This window comes from Galeopterus variegatus, unplaced genomic scaffold (assembly GCF_000696425.1).
Source record: "Galeopterus variegatus unplaced genomic scaffold, G_variegatus-3.0.2 Scaffold158, whole genome shotgun sequence".
NCBI lineage: Eukaryota > Metazoa > Chordata > Mammalia > Dermoptera > Cynocephalidae > Galeopterus > Galeopterus variegatus.
Genome location: NW_007726269.1, coordinates 71197 through 87427, shown reverse-complemented (window position 1 = coordinate 87427; position 16231 = coordinate 71197). Strand labels below are relative to the sequence as shown.

The window sequence follows — 16231 nt, the reverse complement described above, 5'->3', positions numbered from 1 at the left end:
GTCGATGTAGGATCGTTGTTGAAAGATTTATTCGCCTTTTGCTGCTCTTGGAAATGCAATCAATACTCTGGTATCACAGCGCACAGCTCACAGGATCGCGCTGTCTCCTGGCGCGGCCGCTCAGACCCGACGCCATCTTAGAATCTCCAATCTCTGTCTTTTAACTGGGGTATTTAATCTGTTCATATTCAAAGTTGTTATTAATATGTGAAGTCTTACTCCTGCCATTTGTTGGTTGTTTTCTGATTGTTTTGTGTATTGTATCCTTTGTTCCTTTCTTATTGTGATAACTTGCTGTTTGATGGTTTTCTGTGTTGATAAGGTTTGGCTCTTTCTCTTTCTAATTTGTGTATCTACTCTACCAGTAAGTTTTATATTTTCACATGTTTTCATGATAGTTGTTATTCTTTCTCTTCTAAATGTAAGACTCCTCTAAGCATTTCTTGTAAGACCAGTCTGGTGGTGATGAATTCACATTATTTTTGCTTGTCTAAGATATACTTTATTTCTCCTTCATTTCTGAAGGATAGCTTTGCTAGGTATAGTATTCTTGGCTCATAGTTTTTTTCTTTCAATATTTTGGATATATCATCCCATTCTCTCCTGGCCTGTAGGGTTTCTGCTGAGAAGTCTGCTGTTAGTCTAATGTGGATTCACTTATAAGTGATTTGACATTATTCTATTGTTGATTTTAGAATTCTCTCTTTGTCTTTAACTTTGGACAGTTTGACTACAGTGTGTCTTGGAGATGACCTATTTGAGTTGAGTCTATTTGGGGAATTTTGAGCTCTCTAGATTTGGATTTTTCCTAAGACAAGGAATTTTTCAGCTATTATTTCATTAAATATGTTTTCAGTATCTTCTTTGTTTTCTTCTCCTTGTGGAATGCCCATAATTCAAATATTTGTTTGCTTAATAGTATCCCATACATCTTGTAAGCTTTGTTCATTCTTTTTTATCCTTTTTTCTATTCCTGTTTTATTTCAAAACTACCATGTTCAATATCAGAAATTCTTTCTTCTGCTTGATCTAGTCTGTTGTTGAGACTCTCAGATGTATTTTTTATTTCATTCAGTGATTTCTTCAATTCTAAGATTTCTGCTAGATATTTTCTAAATGATATCTATCTCTGTTGAATTTCTCATTCATATTATGAATTGTTTTTCTGATTTTGTTGAATTCTGTGTTCTCTTGCATCTCAGTGAGTTTCCCTAGGGTCAATAGTTTGAATTCCTTTTCCAGCAAGTCAGCAATTTCTGATTCTTTTGGATTGGTTACTGCAGTATCATTTTAGTTTTTTGGTGGTATCAAGTTACCTTTTTTTCCCCCCTGTGTTTCTTGTTTCCCTGCATTGATATCTGTGTATCTGGTAGAACAGTCTCTTCTTTGAGTTTTGTGGAGCAGCTTGCATGGGGGAAGACTTTCACCTGCAAATGCATGCTAGGGTGTTGCTAGGGTAGAGTGCAATGGCTTTGTTCAGGATGGGTGCGGATTGTAGGTTCCATGTAGTTTCTTCTTCTGTAATCCACTTTTGCCATGCCTGTGAGTGATTCAGTGACCTATGCTTTGGAGTTTTGTGGCAGCAGTGCTGCCACTTTGCTGGAGGAGGGATCACTGGGTTGGTTCACAGCCTGGGGGTGTGCACTTGCACTCTGTGAGTTAGTTGTCTTGGGAGCTGTCTCACTGCGGATGGTTGCTGGATTGATTCTCAGGCTGGGGATGTGGGCAAATGGTATGTCAGGATCTCTGGGGCTGGTTTGTCAGTGGCAGGGTCACCATGCTGCTTCTCTGACCAGGGGTGGGCCTGCCAAGGGGCACAACAACCAAGTTGTTTCTCACTCAGATATGAGTGAATGCAATGGCTCAAAGACTTGGGGGTGAATCTTCCAGGGGCATGACAGCTGAGCTGTTTCTATGAGTCAGGGGCATGAATATGCTTTGTCTCAGCTAGCTGCCAGTGGCCCTTCTGCTGTTCCCCTTCTTGGAGCCTGATGCAAGGTCGTGCTGCTCTCTGTGGTTCAGGAGCTGGTATGCCAAGGATGGAGCTGCTAAGCCACTGTCTGGAAGTTGGCGAGGCCACTAGGTGGGGCTGTAGTGAGGAGGCCTGACCAGCTGCTTCCTAATTGGTGGTTGTGCTGCTAGGCAAGCCTGCAGTGAGGGGTCCCACGCAGGTACTTCTGGGTGGTGGACAGGGCCACTAGGCAGGCTTGCAGTCAGAGGGCCCATCCAGCTGCTTGTGGAAGTGTTGGCAAGGCTTCTAGGTGGGACTGTTAGGACAGAACCACCTGGCCACATTTTTGGAGTGATGTACTTTATTTCCACCAGTCCGAGGGCCTATTCATTAAGGTAGAGACCTGTGGACTTTTTTTCTGGGTTGACAGTTTAGGCACACAGAGTAAGCTGTCAGAGCTGGGAGTTAGGGAGCAGAATGGGGGGGTGATGTGCCTGAGGAGGTTCTGCCTGTCTGATCTCTGGACAGGGATGTGGGGGTTCATCAGTTCAGCAGGACTAGGGTTGGCTTCCCAGACTACAAAACTAGAGTCATAGCTGCTGTGAGCCCAGGCTTCAAGCCGCCAGGATCGGGGTGTTGTAGCCTCTCCTGCAGGTGTGCTGGGAGGAGGGCAAAGCCTTAAGGTTGGAGAAGCTCCCCTGGATATTTGTCCTAGCTTAAGGCATGTTCCTGGCAACCACTCTGGTTTAAAGGTGGCACAAGACTTGGGTCACAAGGGTGGGAAATGGGGAGTGCACAGTTTGTGCTACCATTCTAGAGCAATGCAATGTGTGTATTCTAGGCCACTCCCCACACCTGTTTCCAGGCTTAACCTGCCAAAAGTTCTGCCAGCCTCTGTGGTGAGGAGGGTGGAGGTTGGTGTGGGTCCTCTGCCTGCCTGTTTGCCGCAAGGGAAAATTCCTCCTCAGCCAATCCCAGTGTTGGAGACAAGGTGGCCGAGGCCATGTGCCTCTCTCTCCTCTCTCTGCCACCATCCTGGGCTTTCATGCCCCCCCGGGGTCTCACCAGTCTCCTGCTGCACTCCTACAGTCTCCCACAGATGTTCCTGTCAATATTTAACTGTCTGTTAGTTGTTCTGGTCATTTTCTGTGGGTGGAATGTGCCCTGTGCACCTCTAGTCTGCCGTGTTGCCCCGCTTCCTCTCTAAAGATAATAAATTTTTGTTTTTAAATTATTTGCTTCTTGAATAATTTTTGTTTCTCAGGAGGTCAGTTTTGTTTTGCTTATCAGGTCTTTTTCCTGCAAACCTCTAATTCTCTCCTTGTCTTTCCCCATGAATAGGAAGTTTAATTGAGAACACTGTGTTTGTGGCTGGGCTTATTGACTATTAGTCTCCACTTGAGCGTTGAGTAATGAAAATTCTGGTCCTGTTCCCAGAGTCTGGGAGAATAACAAGCACCATAATGGGGTAGAGCTTACTCTGCACACTGTACCTTTACTTGCTGCCCAAGTTCTTCTGAGGAAATTCATTTCATCTTTCTCCCTCTCCTCCATTCCCTTTCTTCCTCTTTTTCTGCCTTTTTTTTTTCCTTCTAGCACAAAGTAAGATTATTTGTAATTGGTTTATGACAGGTTATCCTTATTCAGTTTCTTTATAGAAAAGTCCGTTTGTTCGTTGTTGTTTGTTTGCTGACTTTAAGCTTGAAGGCTCTCTGCAGTTCTGCTGGGCAATTGCCTTCTCTATTTCACTCTTTTCTTTTTCCATAATTTGTTGAAATCTGTTCTGCTACTGATTCCCCTCCCATTCTTTTTGCACTGTTGAGTTCTTAATTATCAATTATCATTTTATTAGAGTCTTGGACGGGAGCTTGTACTTAGTGCTTAGTCTGTCTGCCTGAGGAATAGTTCAGGTCCCCCTCAGTGGCCAGCTACAGTGCTTGGAGCATGGCTATGATCTGACCTGGGTCCTATTTTTCAGAGCTCCCTAAAGAATCGTTTAATAGTTTTGATAACTGGCTGGTTAGCTCACTTGAGGAGAGCATGGTGCTGGTAACATCAAGGTTGTGCATTCAGATCCATACACTGGCCAGCCACCAAAAAATAAAAAAGGAACTTATTCCTGTCTAGTTGAATTTTGTATCTGTTGGCCAACCTCTCCTTGTTTTATCTACCCCCTCCTCTGCCCCTCCAAGTCCCTGGTAACCACTCTTCTACTCATTCTAAGGTGGCTTTTGTTAGCCCTTTCCCAGTGTGGTTTTGTTGGCTTGATGGAGCTCCTCAAGTAGTCCTTCTTGACATCTTGTCACTTCTTACTGTGTGATGGAGATGCAAAGATTACTCAGAGCCCAAATACTAAGCAATGAGAAGCCCAAAGGGACTGCACTGAGAAAACTCCCTCAAGAAGGGAGAAACAAGGTACAGCTCCGAGTTGGTATTTGCTTCAGCATTTATTGTAAAGAAGGAAATACAAGAGAAAAAACAACTTAATCATTTATTTATCAAAGGAATGAAAGGAAATTGACTACGGGGCAATCTCTGGAAAACATCTTGAGAAACAAAGAAAAGAGAGTAAAGTTGGATAAAAAATGACCTTAATGTTCTTATCTAATCTAGCAGAAACTATTTGCAGTTTTCAGCACTGTGCTGTTTTCAGCACTTAGGTTCTGCATAAGTGCACTTAGGCCCTTTGCCCTTTATACACTCCCTGTTCTTTGTCAAGCCTATTTGCTCCCACAGCATCTATCTTCTCTTTGATAATTTTATCTCTGCATTACTCCATGCTAAGTTCTGGGTGAATTCCTCAGTACTGCCTGATTTTTATTCTCAAAACTATATATTTTGTTTCCAGGATTCAGAATTTATTCATTTTCATATTCTAAGCTTGATTTATAGCTCATGAGTTTGATTTTTGATTTCTTTACCTGCTGTTTTTTTAAAGGGTGTTATTTTTCTTTTTCTCTGTCCTTATTTTGGGGGGTGGGGGTGGGGGGGAGTACCAGGATCCAAACCCTTGACCTTGGTGTTATATAACATTGTGCTGTAACCAACAGAGCCAACCATTCAGCCTCTTTCTTTACTTTTTAAGAAGCATGTTACATATACTAATTTCAAAGTTCTTTTTATATTACTCTGTCATTTCCATTTTTCTGAGAGAAAATTATCTCATTCTCTGCTGTTTTATATGCTTTGAAATTTTAATAAAAATAACAGTTTGACTGATATTTCCCTCCCCTGCCTCAGCTTAAAACCAGGTATTATGTTAGTAGTTCATGCCTCTCATCCTGCCAAGATTTCACCCCTTTTCCTAGCCAGCTTGGCTTAGTCTTATTCTTGGGTTTGTAGTTGTCTGTGTTCTTTCTTGTGACACTGGCAAGCAGTTCCAGGCAGTGGTCACAGTATTTTTAACCATCTTTTTTTTTGGAGGGTGGGTGCTATATGAGCCCCCCATTTCAAATGGAAAGACTGATTTCAGTCCCCTGCCTTGTGCGGGGTGTTTCCTGTCCTTATTTCCATATGAGAATTTAATTTCCACCTGACACTGTTTCTGATCCTAGAGCACAGAGGGCTTTTGACTTCAGCCATCACTCCCTCTTACATGTTTTGCATTCATAACCTCTTTAAGTCTATCTTACTTTTATGTGGTTAGGTCTTTGGAAATTTTTTTAAAAATTGATTTTTATCTATCATTGCTGTGTATTTGCAGTTGGGGTGGAGGAGAACGGAATTTTTACGTAAATATTTTAACCAGAAGTACTTAAATCATTACTTTAGAAACGTAACTCCATGGTGTTACAGAGGTTTACTGAAAGAGGAGAAAGATTAGTGTTAGGAGACAAGTCAGGGTTACAGCAGTAGAATTCAGGGTAGAGAAGAGGAGATGGATTTGACAGACTGGGTAGGTGGCAGGGCTATTATGATAGAGGAATACAGGAGGAGCCAATTGGACAGCAAGGTAGAAGTGAGATGAAATAGTTTATCAAGTTTTGAATGTGTTGAAAATGAGAAGATTTTTGTGATAGCCAGTTGAAGCAGGAAGCATTTGAGGGTGAAAAAATTGAGGCTACCAGTCTACACATCAGCATCACTGGTAGTTGATGAAACTAGATTTGAGTGAAATTATCCAAGAGGAGTAACTAGAGAGCAAGAAAAAGGATCATTGTGTTGGAACTCGGAGGCATCATCATTCAATTATAGGGGTAAGGTAAAGGGGCATCATCATTTATAGGGGTATAAGGTAAAGGGGAGAAACAGCAAACCAGACTGAAGAGAAGTGTCAGAGAGGAAGCAGAAAGACCAAACAAGAAGGTTGAGACAGATTCACACAGTGGAAGTCTTCCCAAAGGAGAAAGTTGTCATCAGTGTCAGGGCTGCAGAGAGTCAAAGAAGAGAAGGACTGAGTAGTGTCCATTGGAGTTGGTCATTGAAGTAGATGCCACATTATAGGTGATTGGAGATGAAGGGAAGAAGAGAGAGAGGCCCATAGTTGAGAAGCAATCAGGGGAGAGGTATTTGTTTGTATTTTGCCTTTGATTTTTGGTTTTCTTTGAGGGATACTTGGGTACAGAATCTTGTAAGGTCTAATTTTTTGTTTTGTTGCACTGATTTGTTCTCTTATGTTCTTTCTCCGTGAACTAGCCAGATTTTCACTTTTAAAAAGTAAGGCTATAAGCATTTTATAAGACTTTGCTGTTTTATTTTACTTTTCCATGTAATTTTTTGATCATTAGGATTATCCTAAACCATTTTTAAAGCTCATTTTCTGGAAGTAATAGTAATTATTCAGTGAGCAACAAGATGGCGTGAAAGAAAATCATTAGCAATTACTATGTATTTTTCTTCACTTTATTCTTCATTATTATCCTGTTCAGGGCAGACTTTTTTTTTTTTTTTATTCACAAACCCAATAAGTCTTTCAGAGAGAGGCTAACCAGGCTTTCCTTGATGCCCAGCAGATGCTTTAAGAAGGGTCTCATGTTACCTGGTAAAATTATACAACCATTTATAAATGCTGTGAAGTTTTACAGTTAATTAAGTAGTATCATATTGTAATAGATTATGCAGAGTTATTAGTTTATTTTTTCAAATTGGCACAATTTGGCACTGTGACAATAATGCACTTAGTGTTCTAAAATTGGTAATGCATCTCTTTAAACACTTATTCCAAGGTCAGGGGTAGCCATAGACATAGGTGGCAGCCTACAGGCTATGTTGGTAAAAGGAGCCTCATGGTTTCTACTTAACTAAAAATAGCACCCCCACTGAGTTGCTTGCTTTTCTTAAGCTAAAATTTTGCTATTAGTGTTTCTTAACAGATGAATAACACATCATCTAGTTCCGTTTGTTTCAGATAAGAGATTATATAGGCCTATATTTTAAATAACTTGAGCAAAATCACACAGCTAGTAGTCGAGCTGGGATTAAAACCTTGTCAATCTGGCTCTATCTGTATTCTTAACATTTCTGTATATTGTCTTTAGCTGTGTTAATTAATTTAGCTAACGGTAACAGTAGGAGCATGCTTCTCTGTCTTCTATTCCTTTAATATTTCTCTCTTCTCTCTGATCTTCTTTTCTAGTATCCTTCTTTTTATTCTCCCTCTTCATACATTTGTAAAATAAAGAAAGATAACATATAAATAGTAAAATTTTAGTGGAAAAGTTCTCTAAACAAAAATGAAGATAAATTACATCAGTGCAATCAGTATTTAACCCTGAGGAAGTTAATTGAAAGATTAAATGAGACTTTTTTTTTTTAACTTAGAAATGAAAAGCCAGTCAGATTAGCTTTATAGCATACTTGGAATAAAGATAGAAACAGCCACTTTTTTGTAGGAAAAGGTGATTAAAGAGAAAAGGACAAACAGCTGGAGAAAAGCTACAATGTGTGGAAAGAAATTTTCAAAAGACAGAAAGAAGATATGGTTGAGTAGAGTGTGAATGCTTCTACTTCAATGACCAACTCCAGTGGACACTACTCGGTCCTTCTCTTATTTGACTCTCTGTAGACACCAGTGACAAGTCTCTTTGGGAATGATAGTTAAATATTTGAAATTATAGTAGTCATCACTTATCTGCAGAGAATACATCCCAAGACCTCCAGTGGATGGCTGAAATTGCAGATACTGCCAAACCCTACATACATTGTGTTTGTTCCAATACATACCTATGATAAAGTTTAATTTATAAATTAGATACAGTAAGAGATTAACAAAATAACTAATAATAACATAGAACAATTGTAACAATATTCTATTCACAAATTCATGGATAGAAGATTCCGTCTTATGTAGATCTTAGCAGCCTCAGCATATGTTGTTTTTTTTCTCCTTTCTTTCTTTCTTAAGTCCGGAACTTTTACCTTTTCACTTAAAGAAAGCACTTAACAGCTTCTCTTCAGCATATTCGAATTATCAGCATCATTACTCTTGCACTTTGGGGCCATTATTAAGTAAAATAAGGGTTACTTGAAAACAAGCACTGCAGTAGAGACCACAGCAGTCAATCTGATACCAAGGTGGCTACTATGTGACGAATGGATGGGTAGCATAAGCAGTGTGGATCGGTTGGAAAAAGGAATGATTAATGTTCTGGGCGAGACAGAGCAGGACAGCTCAATATTTCATCATGCTATTCAGAATGGCACATAGTTTAAAACTTATGCATTGCTTATTCTGGAATTTTTCATTTAATACTTTCAGACTGCGGTTGACTACAGGTAACTGAAACCACAGAAAGTGAAACCTTGGATGGGGGGGGACTACTCTGTGACCATTCCTTTGAGTTGCAAAAAAGAGAGTTAGAGGCAGAGAACACCAGTTTAGCGTGCTTCGGTATTTTATTTAAGGCTAACATTTGAGACATGGTTACCAGGAGGTATATGACTCCTTAGACCTTACGATGAAAATCTTTTTTTCTTTTTCTTTTTCTTTGGTGGTGCCTGGCGGGTAAGGGAATCCAAACCTTTGACTTTGGTGTTATCAGCATCATTCTCTAACCAATTGAGCTAACCAGCCAGCCCTGAAGATGTATTTTCATACCTTTTAATGTATAGTATATAGCTACACCTATAGAACAACATTGTTGACATTGCGTATTCTGAAACTATTTACTATAATCATAGATTTATCTAAGTGGATTTCTTCCAAAGCACGATGCAGACCACTCTTTCACAAGTCTTTCAACCCCAGAAAGGAGTTTCATCTTTATAAACAGTCGACCAATACATCAGAAAGACATATTAAAGGTAATTTCTTTTACAAAAAGGTTTTATTGGGTTCAGAAATGAAAAACTAGCTCTGGCTGCATGTATGGAGCTGAAGAAAAAAGAAAGAAAAAAACTAGCTCTGTCATTTGTCAAACGTTACAAGGAATACTTCCAAGAATTTGCTATATAATAAGGAAAAGGAGATATAAATGCGTTATGCTGGGTACATTACATACGATGTCTTATTTATTCTTCATAACAACCCTGTGATGCATTATTATTCCCGTTTATAGTGAGGAAACAAAGTTAAATACTTTCTTAGACCATATAGCCAGGAAGTAGCAGGATTTTTGTTTTTTGGTTTTTTTCTGGTGGCTTGCTGGTGTGTGGATCCCTTGACCTTGGTGTTTTCAACAACATCCTCTAACCAACTGGACTAACTGGCCAACCCCTTTAAGATGACTGATGTATGACTCTTTTTTTATTTTCCCCCTTTTTGTCTTTTTTCATGACCAGTAATGGGATCGCAACCCTCAGTGTCGCGCCCGTACCGCGACGGGCAACAGGATCGCAACCCTCGGTGTCGCGCCCGCACCGCGCTCAACCAGTGAGCGGACCAGTCTCTACATGGGATCCGAACCCTCGGCGGGAGCACCGCCGCACTCCCAAGCACCACACTCTACCAAGTGTGCCCCTGGGCCGGCCCTAACTCTTTTTTATTTATTTAATTTTTTTGGTGGCTGGCCAGTCAGGAATCTGAACCTGTGACCTTGATGTTATAATGCTGTGCTCTAACATACTGAACTAACCAGCTTGTCCCTTAGAGTTTTGATTTGAACCATAGGCCTTCAAAATTTCCGTGACACTGTAATTTTTTAACCATGAAACCAGTTACATTAGATATTGGTACTATGAATGCTTGTGCTTCATATAGGTTCATGGCCTCCAAATGAGTATATCTCACCTAGATATTCTTTTTTCCTAATAAACAGTTATATCTACTCAGTTTCTTAGTTGAATCCGTTCCCTTTGGTGGTATTTTAAGGTTGGCAATACTATCTTTATTTATGTGGTATTTTTGTCTTTTATTCATTATATCTATTTCTAGTTAATCCGACATTATTACAATTTGAAGTGCCTAAAGGAATCTACTCGTTTGTATCCCATTTTCTTCCTGAAAATCGATGTTCCTACAGCTGATGTGGATGTAAATTTAACACCAGATAAAAGTCAAGTATTATTACAGAATAAGGTAATCTTTTTCAGATAATTTTTTGTATTAATTTATGCTATTTATAAATTTGTGCAGTCCTGTTTTCATATAAAAAAGATTTGCTTTATATTTTCTTTTTTTGTTATTTTAAATTTTGTTTATTATTTTCATAATTTCCTCTAACATTTGCTAATCTGTATTTTTAGGAATCTGTTTTAATTGCTGTTGAAAATCTGATGACAACTTGTTATGGACCACTACCTAGTACAAATTCTCATGAAAATAATAAAACAGATGTTTCCTCAGCTGACATCGTTGTTAGTAAAACAGCAGAAACAGATGTGCTTTTTAATAAAATGGAATCATCTGGAAATAATTATTCAAATATTGATACTTCAGCCATTCCTTTCCAAAATGATGTGCATAATGAGGAATCTGGAAAAAACACTAATCATTGTGTAAATCACCAGAGAAGTGTTGGTGACCATTGTGATGTCCATTATAGTAGTGAAAATTCTAGCATTGATAACACTAGAAATACATTTCAAGAAATCCCAGTGAATAATTTATCACGGGAGAATGTCCAGAATGAACACAGTGAAACTTGTTTTGTAGGTTCTGTTACACACACCCAATCAGAAAATGGCAATAAAGGCCATATAGATGAGAGTAGGGAAAATGAGGAAGAAGGAGTTCCTGAGAAGTCTTTAGAAATTCGTGCAGATGACTGGAGCAAGGGAAGTGTACTTAAAAATTCAGTGGGAGAGAATATTGAACCTGTGAAAATTTTAGTGCCTCAAGAAAGTTTAGCATGTAAAGTAAGTGATAATAATCATCCAAGTCCTGAACAGAAGAGTCCTGGTGAAGATTCCTGTAACAAAAAATCAAATATAATAGATAACAAATCTGGACAACTTACAGCTTATGATTTAATTAGCAATCGAGTAATCAGGAAACCCATGTCAGCAAGTGCCCTTTTTGTTCAAGATCATCGTGCTCAGTTTCTCACAGAAAATCCTAAGACTAGTTTGGAGGATGCAACATCACAAATTGAAGAACTGTGGAAGACGTTGAGGGAAGAGGAAAAACTAAAGTAAGTTTCCAGAGCTTGCATGTGACCTGAGTGCTCAGCTATTTCCATTCTATATGACTCACTGGCTTAAAAAAAACTTTTTTAAACTTCTTATTTATAGAAAAGCAGAATGGAAAATGCCTTTTGGCTTGGCTAGCATACCTTTTTGGTATCACTTTTTTTTGTTAATTTACAAGTTTTTTGGTTTTGGGTGGGGGAGGTTGTTTTGTTTTTGGTTGGTAGAAGCCTTAACTGCTTTCTGATTCATTAAGTTTATTAAAGGTTTTTCATTCTTCTGAATTTAAAACCACCATTTTCTTGTTTCTCCTACATGTTAAAGAACTTTTCTGTGGCAGAACTTCTTTTTTTAAGCTTTTGCATTAGAACAGTTGTAACAATGATGTTTTTAATATCTTGACTATTACCTTTCTTAAATTTGTCTCCCAAATATATAACACAATTAAAAACATTGTACCATTGTTGCATGTTCAATTTAGTGGTGTTAATACTGTCTCTATTCAACATAACTCAAGGCTTGTTTCTGAAATCATTATTTATTGGCAACTTATAAATTATAGTGGGTGTTTTGGCTATGTAAATAGGTAGTTGGATCTATCTTTGGTTAAAATGTTACTGGCCATCTTTAGATCAGATGATCAGAATAAATGTTCTGAAATAATATGGTGAGTGTTTCTCATTAACTTAGGATACTTAATATAAACACAAAATATTATGTTTTGAGTGATCTAGGCCACCAGAAAATGAAAGAGTGGAATTATACCTCCAATCATGTTTTGTTATCTTAAGTGTCTGAGTACTATATCTAGCATCTGGAAAAAGTTGTGTTTTTTAAAAAAAAATTTTATTAAATCAAAATTTATCATACATATTTTTGGGGTTCAACATTGAGATATGTTGATCAGATCAATATTATTAGCATATATATTGTTACAAATTGTGATTATTCTTTATGCCCCATGTCCAAACCCTCCCCGTCCCCACTCTAATCACCCTAGATTTCTTTTCTCCCTCTGAAAGAATAATGATTACTCTGTTGATTTACTGCCCAAATGATCAGTCCAATACTGAGAGGCATGATCAGGTCCCCCAATACTATCATAGAGCAGATGTCTCTTCTGTCACTATGAAATGGGCTCTGTGGAGACGTACATCCTCCTCCTTTCCTTATCTCTGTGGGTGACTCTCCTTGTGTCATCTCACTCCAATGGCTGGCGGACAATCTGCGTGGCAGTTGTGGCACCTAGCTGCCTTCATGGCAGCCGTGGTTATCATGGTAGCTATGGTGGGCCACCCACTTGGAGGAGATGTTTTTGGCCTGTTCTGTGGTGCTGGCGGTGTGCCTGGTTGTGGAGAGTGTTCAATCCCCGGTTCCATGCCCTGGGTCCCTGAGTGGGTCCCAAGGTGCTGGCATGGTATGCCTGGTTGTGAAAGTGGGGTCCAGTCCCCAGCTCCTTACCCCATGTCCTTAGGCGGGCCCTGAGGCGCTGGTGCAATGTGCCTGGTTGTGGGAGGGGGGACCTGGAAAAAGTTTTAAATGTATCCATTATTGAGTTTATATTTTGTGATAAACTACATGGATACTTGACCAATTTTTTTTTTCATATTTTCATTAGCTTATTCAGTCTTATAAAGACACTACCAAATTAAAATAATAAAGACTACTATTAACACCAATATGAAAGCCTCCATAAATTTTCTCGTTAGGTTTTTTTTCTTTTTAGTGGGGATGGTTGTTTTGTTCTTTTTCATATATGCACAAACGTAAAAAGAGTACAATTAAGCCATCATTCCATTTCACCAGCCATCATCTTATGGGCAGTCCAGCTTCATCCCTACCTCCACTCACTTTTCCTCCTCCTCCTTTATTATTCTGAAGTAAATTCTAGTCATAATATCATCTATTTCATAAGTACTTCAGCATGTATCACTAAAAGATAAGGACATATTTTATGCATAACCACAATACAATTGTCATAACTTTTTTAAAACATGGATTCCTTAATACATCAAATATTCAATATTTAAATTCCTAATTATTTCACAAATGTCAGATGTTTGAAAGTTGATTTTGAATCATGATACGAATAAGGTACACACAATTGTAATTATCTTTAGTTTTACCTAAATGATACCATTATGCATTTTAAAGATGAGTGGGCCTAACTTTTAAATACAGTAAGCCCACAAAAGTTAAATTGCCTTGCCTAGGGAGGTGATGAATTGAGAGTTGTCTGAGAATAGAAAAAAAGCATAGATGTTTCCAATTTTCATGAAATAGGGACAGTATAACAGCTTCAGATGGAAATTTATCCTGCTGGCTGTTCTTGTAGCCTCACAACAGGTATTATTCCAGTTGCCTTCTCAAGAATGTCAGCATTGTTTCTCCTTTTGGGCCCCAACGTATCAGGTTACTAGGACTATGGTTGATAGACCTTGTCCAAAAATTTATTTATCATCGGGTAGTATTTTGGAATCCAAATTTTTCTCTGTCTTATATTGCCAGAAAGTAGACAAAAAGAGACATTGGAGGTCAAGAGCAGGGCTCTGAAGCTACATGTGGGTTCTAACCTCAGCTTTTCTTTGCTAGTTTTTTGTAAAATTTTGTGTGCGGTCTCTCATGGATTGCTGTGAAGATTAATGAAGGTGCTGTATGTTATGATACAAGATCAATGACTGGCACATTAGTAAATGATTGCTCGTGATGTTTAGTATAATCAGAGCTTTTAATCTGTAAAAGGGATTTCTCTGTTGTGAATGACATTTTTCATTTGCAGAGGCCCTAAATAGAAACCTGTGAAGAAAATATAGGTATCTTGGGATCAGATCTAGTATTGTTCGTCACAAAATGCTTTATTAGAATCTTTCAGAGCCAGAGGTCCTGGGACCATGATGGGTTGTGTTGGGCGTCTCCAGCAGCCGCACGGGACCCCAAGAGGTTTTTCCTTTCCCTAGAGGGTTGGGGCCAAAGGGATTGCCTTTTTCTCCCCCCCAGGACGCAGGGCGAAAAGAGATTCCAAGAGGTGGGTGAGCACGCCGCTGCTCTCCCAGATAGGGAACAAACACATACACACGCAGGGGGGGTTCTGTCAGGCAGTTCCATTTATTGTAATGCAAAAGATCATATTTATATGCTTAGCAGGCGGGGATTTCCAAGCTTAGGCCAGTCCTTGAAAAGGTCAAATGTGCATGTGCCTTGCCTCTCTATGCTTAGCCCTCCCCCTTAATTTCCATTGGGCGCCACCTTTTATCTGTTTAAGCCATCTTTTGTTTTTGCTTAGAAAAAGGGCGCGGTCCCATAGGTTCAGTTCGAAATCATTAGTGAGAAAGTAGACCAAAAATGATATCACACTCAAGAATCACGCTAATTACCACTTGTCTTCCAGTCTTTATCTTGGAATTCTTTCCATGATCCTAAATCCCTCAGAGTGCTAAGGGATATGAGAGTAGACTCCTCTTTTATGGTCCTTCTTTTCCTGTTCTTTCTTCCTGTTTTCCTTTCCCTTTTTCTCTTCCTCCCTTCTCTTCCTTCATTAGGCAATATTTATTGAGGGTTTTCTGTGTATAAGGCCCTAATGTATTCTAGCTAGTCGCTTAAGTTATAAATAAAACATAATTGCCTACTCATAAATGGGTCAGTCTAGTGAAGTAGATTCAATTAAACAGTAAGTAACTGTAGAATGTTATGAGTCTTCAGGTCAAGGAAATAGAGGGAGTTATGAAAACAGTTGAGCTTCATCTCATCTGTGGGATAGGAAATGCTTCCCTGAATAGAAATTAACCAGAAAGGTTTTAGGAAATTGTCTAGGTAAAAGAAATAGCATGTGCAAAGGCCCAGAAGCTAATAGGAACATGGTGTTACTGAGGAACTAAAAGATGCCCTCTGTAACAGGAACAGAATACAAGAGACTCTGGTATAAAGAAAGATGGAGAAGGCAGGGGCGAGATCAGGAAGGTTCTGTGAGCCGTTACAATGAGTTTAAATAAGGACTAGCATCAGAGTTTTCCAGCCTTAAAACTCTGCTGAGAGCTTAGTACAGACTTTGGAGTAGGGGATACTTTCATCGTTTAGTTTATTTCTGGGTTTTTCCCCCTTGCTTTCTTCTTTAGTGGGTTAGAATCCAGATTTAGGCCATGTGTCCTGTGACTGGGGTCTAAGTCTATTAATATTAACTTGAACTTTCATTTGTAGTAGCCATGATTATATTTCTTCTTAAAATAACTAAGAATAATATTGCAATTGGGGTATTATTGAAAATGGCAAGTAAACTTTATAATTAAATGTAATCATTAGTCACAAAATCATTTGAATTGACTACTTTCAAATCAAGATTAATATTTTCCATTCAGTTGCTTAAATCCTTTATTGACATTAAGTACAAAGGTAGCAGCTGTTTTTACTTAACATTTACTTCATATTCCTTTGGACATAACTTTTTATATTTCCCAAGGAACTAACTGAATTGTTTTCTTGAGTAAATCAAAAGATTAGTAGCATATGTGAAAATTTGCACATTATAATTAATTACAAATGCTGACCTTTGTCTAGAATTCATTTTCCACCATACAGGAAAAATCTTGAATTTGAATGTCCAAGAGCTAAAAATACTTATTTCTAGTACCTACTGAAAATAAACGTTTGAAAATCATGTGTTTTATATAGCTAATCCAGAACTTCAGATTCTAAGTAGAAATGGAAGAAAATAAGTTTTTAAAAATTGCGAATATGACATGGTAAGTAGCCAAAAGAGGCTTTTTCATTCAGTTTATAACA

General features: G+C 38.5%; 1 protein-coding gene across 5 annotated transcripts in view; it reads left to right on the top strand.

Annotated features, from left to right (window-relative positions):
• PMS1 (PMS1 postmeiotic segregation increased 1 (S. cerevisiae)) overlaps nt 1-16231 on the top strand; it is a 100927-nt gene that overhangs the window by 67895 nt on the left and 16801 nt on the right. For all 5 annotated transcript variants that reach the window (XM_008593378.1, XM_008593370.1, XM_008593365.1 and 2 more), the window contains 3 exons: nt 9071-9193; nt 10263-10406; nt 10574-11460. In XM_008593378.1, coding sequence (XP_008591600.1) covers nt 9071-9193; nt 10263-10406; nt 10574-11460 — 1154 coding nt within the window. The remainder of the gene's footprint in view (nt 1-9070; nt 9194-10262; nt 10407-10573; nt 11461-16231) is intronic.